This window comes from Centruroides sculpturatus, unplaced genomic scaffold (genome assembly GCF_000671375.1).
Source record: "Centruroides sculpturatus isolate CEXI.00-Female unplaced genomic scaffold, Cexi_2.0 scaffold1081, whole genome shotgun sequence".
NCBI classification, from domain to species: Eukaryota; Metazoa; Arthropoda; class Arachnida; order Scorpiones; family Buthidae; genus Centruroides; species Centruroides sculpturatus.
The window spans coordinates 1-11,435 of record NW_019385377.1 but is presented as its reverse complement, the minus strand read 5'-3'; the positions used below and the strand labels follow the sequence as shown (position 1 = coordinate 11,435).

At 31.6% G+C, this 11,435-nt stretch overlaps 1 protein-coding gene across 1 annotated transcript; it reads right to left on the bottom strand.

The window, feature by feature from the left end:
• Window positions 1-1,584: 1,584 nt before the first annotated feature.
• On the bottom strand, window positions 1,585-2,511 carry LOC111638315 (fat-like cadherin-related tumor suppressor homolog; the record flags this gene model as incomplete). The annotated part of the gene is made up of 1 exon (XM_023384004.1): window positions 1,585-2,511. A coding segment is annotated over one exon (912 nt), but the record flags the coding sequence as incomplete, so codon positions are not given.
• Window positions 2,512-11,435: the final 8,924 nt, after the last annotated feature.

Genomic DNA, 11,435 nt, shown 5'->3' with positions numbered 1-11,435 from the left:
GTACCGTAAGTCTAATACAGCACTAATTTTATACATTTCTTGTGAAAGAAACACTTCTTATTCAATGTCCATAAAAATTATTTATATTAATGATGTCTCCAAAGGTCAAGTTATTTTTATGCGAAAAATTCGTTATTAGAAATCGCGGCCGTCGTTTAATGTGCTGTTCCGCGATGAAAACCAGCTTTAAGCAACGGCATAGTCAAACGGTACACACTAGGTAAGTAATCCTATAATTTTTGTTTATAGCATAGTTTATATAGATTATTCCCAAAAAATTATACGTATTTTGGAAATGTTGAGTGGAATTAGTCTAGAATCGGTTAATTTTATAGAAGAAAACCTTTCAAACAGCCTTAGTCTGTAAAGTTCCCACCTATTGGGCTGCGATTGGCTCATGTATTTAATCGTTCCTACAACGTAATTTTCGGTTAGCGTGGAACGTATCTAAGCGTTATAGGGGGGTCTACTGTACTTTACTTTTCAACCAGTTCCACCAGTCTTTTATGAAATTCATTAGTAATTTTTAGACAAAGCTTCTAACCACACAAGACATAAACAACAGTAGAGGTTTTCCTCTAATAGCCATTTGACACAAGTTGCCACCTGAAACTTTTATATTAACAGAATCAAACATCGACATTAGATGGAAACAACCATCACTCAAGAATAATCCAAACTTTTAACCGCTCTTTCATAAAATGCAGCAACTGCACATTGTTTTGCCTCTACTAAATCCATATTTACAATTACTTCTTACTTTATACCAATTTAAAAAACATAGTAATGAAATTTATAAACAAATGTTATCTATATACTTAGAATAATTAAAAATATTCAGTCTGAAAAATATATATTTTTGTTGACATAAGTTTAATATATATACAGGTAACTCCCATATAACACGGCACTTCTATAGCACGGATTCACTCTAACATGGTTCGAGAATTGGGACATATCCCCGTATAACATGATGCTTTTATAGCACAGGTTCACTCTAACACGATTCGGAAATTGGGTAAAACCCTCGTTTAACATGAAATGTAATAAAGGGTGCGTTCTTTTATACCTCTGCGTAACTCCACGCGAACATTCTAATGTTTTTCATCACTACTTTAAATGCTCTTTCAACAAATAACCCATTTAATGGTTAAATTTACAATTGAGACCCTTCTTTTGCCTCTAAAAGCTCATATTTTAAAATTATAGATTCCTCCATCACAATACTATCGATAGTGTGGGCGCTGCCATCTTTCTTTCTTTCACCGTTGTTTCTAAATGCCTACAAACAGCAGCGCACTCCCATTGTAGCAAAGATGCAGAGCGACCACTACTAATGAAAGCACTCAAAAACTGTTACCAGTTGATGATGTTCATGCTGAGATAATCATTTAGGATGAATAATCATCTGGTAAAATATTTACTTAAATAATAAATAAGTATTTTACCCATAAAAAAATTGAATAATAAATCCAATTTAAAGAAGGATTTAACAGCATGTTTTTTATTTTTTGGAACCTAACCCCCCTTTTCACATTAGTTCTTTGTTTCATATAACACGGCAAATTTTTGGAACGTAATTCCCGTGTTATACGGGGGTTACCTGTATATACATACACATATACATACCTTTACTACAGAAAGACCTAAACTTGCTTCTAAAGTTTCTTTTTTCTCCTTGAGCTTGGATCGGACTAGTTTCGGAGGATAAAATCCACGATTTCCTTTACGAACGGCAAAAACTACATCCAAATCTTGAAGGGCACTTCTTTCTTTTCTTATATTTTCTTCCACTGTGGGCTGCATACTGATGATTTCAATATCTTTTGTACGGACGTTAAGTATATTGCGTAATCCACGATGAAATCCTTTGCGATACGTTAAAAGAAAGTCTTCGGGTGTAACATCATTTAGACGAACAGCCACGCTGTGTTTTCTAGCATCTTCCGTCACCACAGCCACTTCCACAGTTACTGTAGTGAAAGAAGTGAATTTTCCATCACTGACGCTAACGTTAACATCATAAATGCCCACATCTAAACCAGCCAAGGCAAACAATGTGCCATCCTCACGATCCACAGTAAATAGCGTTTCATGCGGAGAGACAATGTGGTAAACCAACTTGTCGTATGGATCTTCGTCCATGGCATGAACGCGACCCACCACTCCTCCAGGAAAATCGTCTAAATACGAACTTACAGCCACGTCTAGAGGGGTAATAATCGGAGCAAATTGACTTTCTTCGATTACTATGATGGTTACCCAGGTATCACTACTCAGAGGAGGATTACCGTTGTCAGTTGCTTTAATGTGTAATATGTATTCACTTCGATATTTATGATCGAATTTCGTAGCTGTTCTCAACGTGCCATCTTGCTGAACGATTCGAAAAGCCAACTCTTCGTTTCCCGATAAAATATCGAACTTGAAAGGTGAAGTATTCGGAGGAGCATCAGCATCCGTTATGGTAAACTTCAATATTGTGAAACCCAATGGTTTACCTTCCTGTAAGCAAAATTTATTTTATTTAAAAAATTATACTGGTCTCTCATTTATGATACAATAAATAAATTTAACATTTAGTACCATTTCTTTTATAAAAAGGGCAGACCATTTTTCACATTAAAAATGCATACAGTCGACCCCCCCTATAACGTGGGTTCCTATAACAGAAATTCCTATGACGTAGCAAAAAAATTGTAGCAGTATTCATATAAAGTGACTCGTAAAAGGTTGTCGCCTACTCCTGCCACGACAAGATTGGTTGAATCTGGACCAATAGTGGACGAGTAGCTGAACTACTTTCCCCCGCCCAGCGCCACACTACAGAGAGTTTAGGCGGCTAAATTGAGTTTGCTATCGTCTGTACAGCATTATATATAAATTAGGTACTGTACATATAATTATATATTAATTATATATAAATTAGGTACTGTATATATAATTATATATTAACTTAATTTATTGTAATTTTATTATAATTATATATATGCTTTCTGCCGCCTGGCAACACGCTACGGAGATTTTAGGCTAGTAAGTTGAGTTTATTATCGTCTGTACAGTATGTAAATTAGGTACCGTAAGTCTAATACAGCACTGTAATTTTATACATTTCTTGTGAAAGAAACATTTCTTATTCAATGGCCATAAAAATTATTTATATTAATGATGCCTCCAAAGGTCAAGTTATTTTTCTGTGAAAAATTCGTTATCAGAAATCGTGGCCGCTGTTTCGTGCGCTGTTCTATGGCAAAAACAAGCTTGAGCAATGGCATAGTCAAACGGTGCACACTCGGTAAGTAATCCTACAATTTTTTGTTTATAGCATAGTTTATACGGATTATTCCCAAAAAATTATACGTGTTTTGGAAATGTTGAGTGTAATTAGTCTAGAATCGGTTAATTTTACAGAAGAAAACCTTTCAAACAGCATTAGTCCGTAAACTTCACACGTGTCGGGCTGCGATTGGCTCATGTATTTAATGATTCCTACAACATAAAATTCGAATAATGTGGAACGTATCTAAGCGTTATAGGGGGTCTACTGTACAAGAGATATTAAATATCTTCAATTTTGCCATGTCCAATCACTAGGAATGAGTTTTCTGTTGAGACTATGCCTCCACAAAAATATGCAATGTAGTTAAAATGATCTCTTCTATGTACTTTTTAATGTGTAAAAATCGTTGGCCATTTTTAAAAAGAAGTATGAATTTTTAAGTATTGGTTTTTCAATGGTAAATTTTGATGGTCTTTACCTTTTTCCCACCTATGAATGCATACTGCATATCTGTGCCATGATCATTTTTACCATATTTACATGAATAGTTTTAAAAAATTATTGATATCCACTTTTAAAAAATTAACAATATATTTTGTATTACTTTCTTCTTTTAGCAAAGTTTGTCCAAATTTGTCACCTATGCTTAAGGCTTGGACATTCCGAAAAACAATAATGTAAAATTTTTGGTATTATGTGTCAAGTATTTGCTAGTATGTTAGAACATCTGAATACAGAACAATTTACATTTGATTTTTCAATTTCCAATATTATAAGATCTTTAAATAGTCTACATATGAAAAACAGTTAGTTAGTTACCAAATACAGTAGGCCCTAAATAACTATTTACTGGATTTGGTAATGTCTCAGACAAAATTCAAATGCAGTGTTTATCACAGTGTTTTTCCATGGCCAATTCACAGACTAGTGCCACTCTGCAAAAAATTTCAACAGTTTCCAACGGTCCAAATAAAAATATTTGACTGTACTGAAGCTGGCACCATCCATTATGGGTGATATTTAAATAGTAATCTATAGTTACCTTACGTAACAAAGTCCATATGGTAACTCTAGATAAACATAATAAATAAACAGAATTACCTGTCCAGGTAAAATTATCTGTAATTTTACCAGTCAGTCCCTGATGAAAGGTTGATAACCTCTAGTTTAACAAACTCCTAATTATTATTCAAAACTTCACCAGTAGAATGAAACATGCGCTTCTTGTACTTGAGGTCTATAAATTACCTAACTGAGGCAAAATTCTGATTCTGATTAGCTACCTAAAACATTTTTCAGTACTTATTCCATCAAACATATATATATAATAGAGGTGGGCAAATATACTTTTTCTCGAATTTGAATATCAACCACAGCTTTAATATTCGAGTACTTGTGAGTAGTATTTTCAAATATATATGTAGATTTTATATCATATTATGCATAACTACATTAATTGAATATCGTATATTAAAAATTTAATAATGTATCTGAAAGCAAAAGTAAGTAGTTTACCCATAGGTCTACTGTAAAAAGGTTAAAATACAAAACAATTTTGTAAGTATTAACTGCTCAAAATACAAATTACTAATAATAAAATGATTTAATGAACCCAAAACATTTGAAACCTTTTGTATAAAAGTATATTATCATTGTTTGCATATAATTAGTAATCTATGATAAAAATAATAATTTGAATATTTTTATTAAAAAGTCTTTTCAATGGTAAAAGTGCAATTGCATTAATTATTGAATTGGAGAAAAAAGTAAATTTCTACTTACTATTGAATACTGATCCAATATATCCAACTATTTCATTGATTTGGTAAGAAAAGAAGAAAAAAATTTATTGAAGTTTATATTATTTCATATGATAATAATTCTTTTCAAATTGACATCAAATGTGGGAAATTGCTATTTATATTAATATTAATAAATATTAAAAAGTCAGTTACGTTTAAAATATTCAGATGATGTATTTTCAAATATTTTAATATATAAATTAGGCCTATTATTTAACAGTATATGGTAATTTATGGTTTGTGGCAAACATAAGCATTTAATTATGACTAGAACACAAATTTGTGAAAGAGAAAATTACAGACATTATAAAGTTACAATCAATTTATTAAATATATATTTTATGATTTATATTAGTTGATAATGTAATACAATTAATAAACAGTGAAGAAAATAAAAAAAATGATAATATTAAACAAGGTCGTAGGAATGGATCTGGCCGGTCCAAACCACTTTTTGCAGCCAATGTTATAAATAAACAATAATTTCAAATCACTGGCTATCACGTAACACAGATCAAACCAATAGACTTTCCCCTATGGAATCACTTTATTCCTCCTTCCTATGGCCCCAATAAAATGAACTGCTTTAAAGTATTGGTTATCAAAATATATAAATTTAATCAGAAATGTTTCCAACCTTGATTTAGGCTACAGAATAAATGGAATGAAACATGTTTCTGAATTACATGTCTTTTTGATAACTGGGACTACTTTGTTTTAGCATTTTTAGTTTGAAGTTTTGTTTATTATAATGAAAATTTGAAATAGTTTTCTGTATATAGTATTTTGTGAATGATTGTATAACTAGATATTAACTATAGTAATACAATAGTTTAATGATTTATAAATGTATACTTTAAACAGACGGAAAATATCACAAAACAACTGGAAATACGATTTCAGGCAGATAACCTGTGAGTTGTCTAAAGGTAATTTAAAGCAAGTGCAGGTTATGTGATGAAACAGAGTTATGTGCTAATTTTAAATTGGAATTCCAAATTCATCAAATAGCTCTTTCTTGGTCTACAATCAATTTATAAAATGTGCATTCTTTGTGTATTGAAGACATATTCATCTGACATCGAACTTTTTCCCTAAAATCAACAAAGAAAAGTATACACACCTCACTCAGTTCGTGCTTGTTTATTTGAGTGTTCAATCTATGCTTTAATTGATCTTATTAGGCATTTCTATTTAAATTTGTCTTGAAAGCTGATAAATTTGCTGTAGTTATTTAAGCTAAGACACGTGATGTGATAATTGTCATCCAAATAAACTAAGTTTACTGATTTTTTCATTGATGTAAATTAAATTTTGACAGTTAGAATATTTTTGTACATTTGAACTGTATAGCCATAAATGTATTATTGTAAATGAAGATAATATTTTTGAATATAATTAAAATAACTTTTAAATTTGTACTTTTATTTTTTGGGCTGTAATTCGAAAAAATTGCAAAATTCTCACTGTTGCCTGTCTGCTGTCTGTTCTTCCTTAATGTTGAGAATGGTATTAGATAGATAAAAATCAAGACCAGATATGGAAAGATTACAGACAAGAAGCCCGATTAACTATATACAAACTTCTGCTTTGGGCTGGAAGTCACGTCATTTCAATTCAAAAAATAAACTCCATTAAAGAAAAATATTCATTTTTTTCCTAATGGAGTTAGCTACATGACCGGCACAACTTCATTGTTAACAGGAAAAGTATGATGTACAGAGACAANTCTCAATTTAAAAGACTAAAATTCAGTTTCGTCACAGAATAAGTAATGAACAATTCTGTGCTCATTTCAATCGGTCCGAATCATAGGTGCGACAAAAATATGAAATGGTTTAAATTTTTACAAGATATTATTATTATTTATTATGAAATTTTGCCGCCCCCTAAAAGTTCCGCGTCTGCCGCCCCCACTACGCTACGCCACTGGTCAGCTGATTAAACCAGTGTTAAATTCGTGGCTACCAATGGCTGGTTTGAAAAATTAAACAAACGCCATTCAAACGCCAAGTTTTTCTCTTTTTAGAACCAAATCCCAATTTTTGTATTGAGTTGGTGTCTCTTATAACGCGATTTCCCACAATGCGGTATTTTCAAGGAACGTATCTACCGCGTTGTAAGAGGCCTACCTGTATTTGCTAGCTCAAATTGGGAACTCTCTTCTCGAGACAGAAATTAGGCACGCGATATAGCGTAGATATATAATCATCAAGACTGGCGTGCAGTCGCCAGTCTTGGTGATTATATATATTTCGAAATCGCTATTTAACAACATGTAACCTTCGAACTTATATCACTCACCTGTATATTAGCTTTAGACACTTAATAAATTATTTGTTTATTGTTAAACCTGTCAACTTGTCTATATATTTAAGGAAAGTCATACATGTCGACTTACGGACGCGCTCCCCACTGGTTTTTTTTCTTCATAATCATCCGAAACGACAACGTGAGCTGATACGTTTTTCAAGTAGCACAAAGTTCTTCCTAACGTTGTCGGGCGTAGTCCTTTCGAACAGCGGCGATTAGATGAGTTCCTGGTAGCGACTTATCCGTTTTTGTAAAAAACACAGTGCGCACAAATTTCCAGAGACTGACTCTTACGTATCGACCCCTTTTTTTTATAAAGGGGGTCTCGTTGGGTTTTTTCCACTGCCTTATTAGGACTGTTCTTTTTTCTTTGACCAATAGCTTTTTTCGAGATTTCGGGTGACACATTCGATGTATCATGCTTGACAAGGAACTAAGTTCGTGGGAAAAGATTTTTATGTCTTTTTTTTATGGCAATTTGAAGTTAAATTTTTTTGTCTTTTCCTCCCTTAACAAAAATTTTATTTAACAAATTTATTCACTAAACTCGACTCTCACAATATCTCTAATTAGGTTGGAAATAAAACTTACACTGTACTCATTTTAAAGGCAATTTTCCTAATATGGCTTATTTCTTTAGTGTCTACCTTAAGAGACCAATGAGTGTGCACTCAGTTTATAAGGACCCTAAAGGTCACAGTTTTGTATCTCCTGGGATCAGAATTAGATGCCATGAAAGTGGCTTGGTACATTGGCTTGTGGTAGACTTTTGTAATTACCGTATATCTCAGCAGATAAGACGATAGTTGAATGATTAAAAAAAGGCCTCCAAAATCTGGGGTCATCTTACAGGACAGATACAAAAAAAATTATATTAAAATTTATATAAATTAAAACCATTATAAAAAGACAGACAAACCGTAATTATTTACTAGAATAGAGTAGGGTATGTGCACAGAATAGAATAGCCCATACTACATTTTTGCGAATAGTCAAGGTCATACTGGCATTGGCTGAATGTTGAATGCTGAATCTGTGCCAATGTTTGCAACAATCGCAAGGCAGTACTGCTAGATGCAAGAAAATAAAATTTGTTTATTTGAAAAATTACAAATAGGACATAATTCCATATACACTATACAGTATTATTATTCAGATGATGATGGCTGATATAAACTAAATTCATAGGCCATTGATAGTTTGTTGTCTTATAGGACAGATATATGATAAAACTATAAAACTTTGATGAAAATTTATACCTTGTCTTATCTGCCAAGATATACAGTATTTTCTTATGTATTAGCTCAATTTCCAAGTCCAAGAGGTGAACTTTTGTATTGCTGGACTGATCTAAAGTAAGGGTTAAGACACAGTTGTTGTTGTTAAATAGTCACATAATATAAAAAAAGTCATATTACTGTGTATTATTTTAATTATTTTATAATCTACAGCCAATACGATTATAAACATTATTTCAAAATTTCTGGATATCTATTTTCTTGTGCCTAACCTATATTGATATTAAAAAAATTTAAATTATATCATTTTTATAAAGAATGAAAAATGGATATAATATATTACATTCATTTTTAATTTTATGTAAATGCTGCCTAATGTTTTTATGGTGTAGCTGAAATTTCTTAAAACTAAATTATAAGATCAGAAGTGCATTTATTTCTAAAGTAAAAGTATTCATCAGATATGCCAAATTATGTTTAAAGAGATTACAAGCTAAATTTATTTCCTTTTCAAAATTTTTAAAATGAAATTACAATTAAAATTACAACTACAAACCCTTCTGATAACTGTTGGTGAGAAGAACTGTCCTATTGGATGTAGAGCAGTGGTTCCCAATTAGTTTTTCCTGCGTACCACTTCATAAAAGAGCTTAAACTCGCGTACCCCTTATAGCAGAAATTCATATTAATCCATACTAATATTATAAATTTGATGGTAATTCTGTCTGTCTGTCACCTTTTCACATCTAAACCACTGAACAGGTTTTAATAAAATTTGGCACAGAGATAGCTTACATGTTGCAGATGGACATGGTCTATATTTTACTGCGAGAAAATATCTTACTCCCATGAGAAAATTCGATATAATGCGGGCAAAGCTGTGGGTAGACAGCTAGTGATAAATAAAATAAGTTGTTTTTACATTTATTACCTTTAAAATACAATTCTAATAATAATGAAAATAACATGAGGTTATTTAATTTTAATGTGACAAATGTGCACAATTTTCTTTGCACAACTTTTTAAAATCTGGTTGCTTTTTGGTCAGCTTCAGTCTCAAGTCATCTTCAAGTTGAAGTCGGTGACAATGTTTAGTTTTCATGTTTGTCATGGCCGAAAATCCGCTCTTGCAGAGGTATGTTGTTCAAAATGATAGTAAATATTTTATTGCCGTTTTGTTGACATGATGATAATGATAATTGTACAATTTTTGTTTCTAGCATAAGAATTTCATTTAGGTATTGTCACAAATGCATTTTTTTAATGAAATTTCGAGAATATTTTCAGTTATAAATAAACAAATTTGTGCATTCAACATCGTGTTGTAAATTGCCAAATTTTTGATGGTCCACCCAATTATTTTTTGATTATTTCATCTCATGCATTTAAATTTTAAATAGACTGATTTTAGATTGCTGCACTTACCCCTTAATGTGATTTTGCGTACCCCCGGGGTACGCATACCACTAATTGGGAACCATTGATGCAGAGTAAATAAGCAGTATATAAAGTAATGGCCATTATCATCATTGTTCTTGATTTTACTAAAAATGTACATAAATTCTACAATATCCAATGACACAAGTTTGAAAGTTGATCACTTAAGACTTATTTACTGTAGAGAATTAACATACCCTAAAATTGAAATTACCAGAAATTAATCAGCTTTCAAGATACAAGTTCAAGTAGAAGTGTCTGTAATAGCAATTAAAATGTAGATTGACATTACAAAATGGAAGAAAATTAAAGGTGAATTTTCTTCCGTTTTCGGATCAGTGGTTTTCAGAAAAATTATGATAGCAGATGAATATTAAAAATTTTAATGATTTCTTTAAAGACACACTTACAAGGGGAACTCTTGTCATCACCAATTTCAATAAAATTTTCTGGATGTGTAGTATTTACTTGTACTTAAACTCCATCAAAGCTGCAGGACCCACTATTCAGGTATTCTCAAAAAAAATCACAATTGAAGTTTTTCTAGAACTATAACATCTATACAGAAGTGCCATTCACATGTTCATGGAATGACATGATTAGTTAAGGCATTGCATGAAGAGCATTAATATGCAAGATTGAATCGCATATATAGTTTCTAAAGTCATCAAAAATTTATTTTTTTTTTATTTTGATCACTCCATATTTAGAAAATACATATAACATTACAATCATATTTTGTATTGTTTAACGTCATGTAGGTTCTCATACATATCAATACATTTACATTACATTTCATATGTAAGGATCGGATGATATTATAATAAGCAACTCGATACCCTCCGTACTTTTTTCAGTGAAAAATATATTATATATTGTATATAATATATTAGTAGGTAGACATAATCTAATCAGGAAAGAAAACTAGATACAGAAGATTATGCTTTTTGCCTGGATGGTTCAGTTTTATCAGAGAGGTAAGGGCACCTCTAGAGTTCATCAGGAGTTCTCAAATAATACATGAAAGAAATATTTTCAAAAACATTAATGAAGTTTGTTTTCCACCCTCTGATGTTTTCCACCCCTTTGACATAAAAGGGGAAGTCAACCAAAGTTGACAGCTAGGATTCTCTCTTTTCATTTGCCAGTGACCCCTATAATGGACAGTATAAATAAAATCATTAAGGATGCCAGACAGATTTTTATAGATGATGTTTTTGCTTATATTGTATTTGGCTTGTGAAATACAGATATTTCTATAGCATCAATAAGCACCGTGCACTGTAGCTATCTCCTTAAAACCAATAAAGAAATAGCCAATTGTGACGATGCTATTAAAATACATTCTCTAATTCACAACCAGTT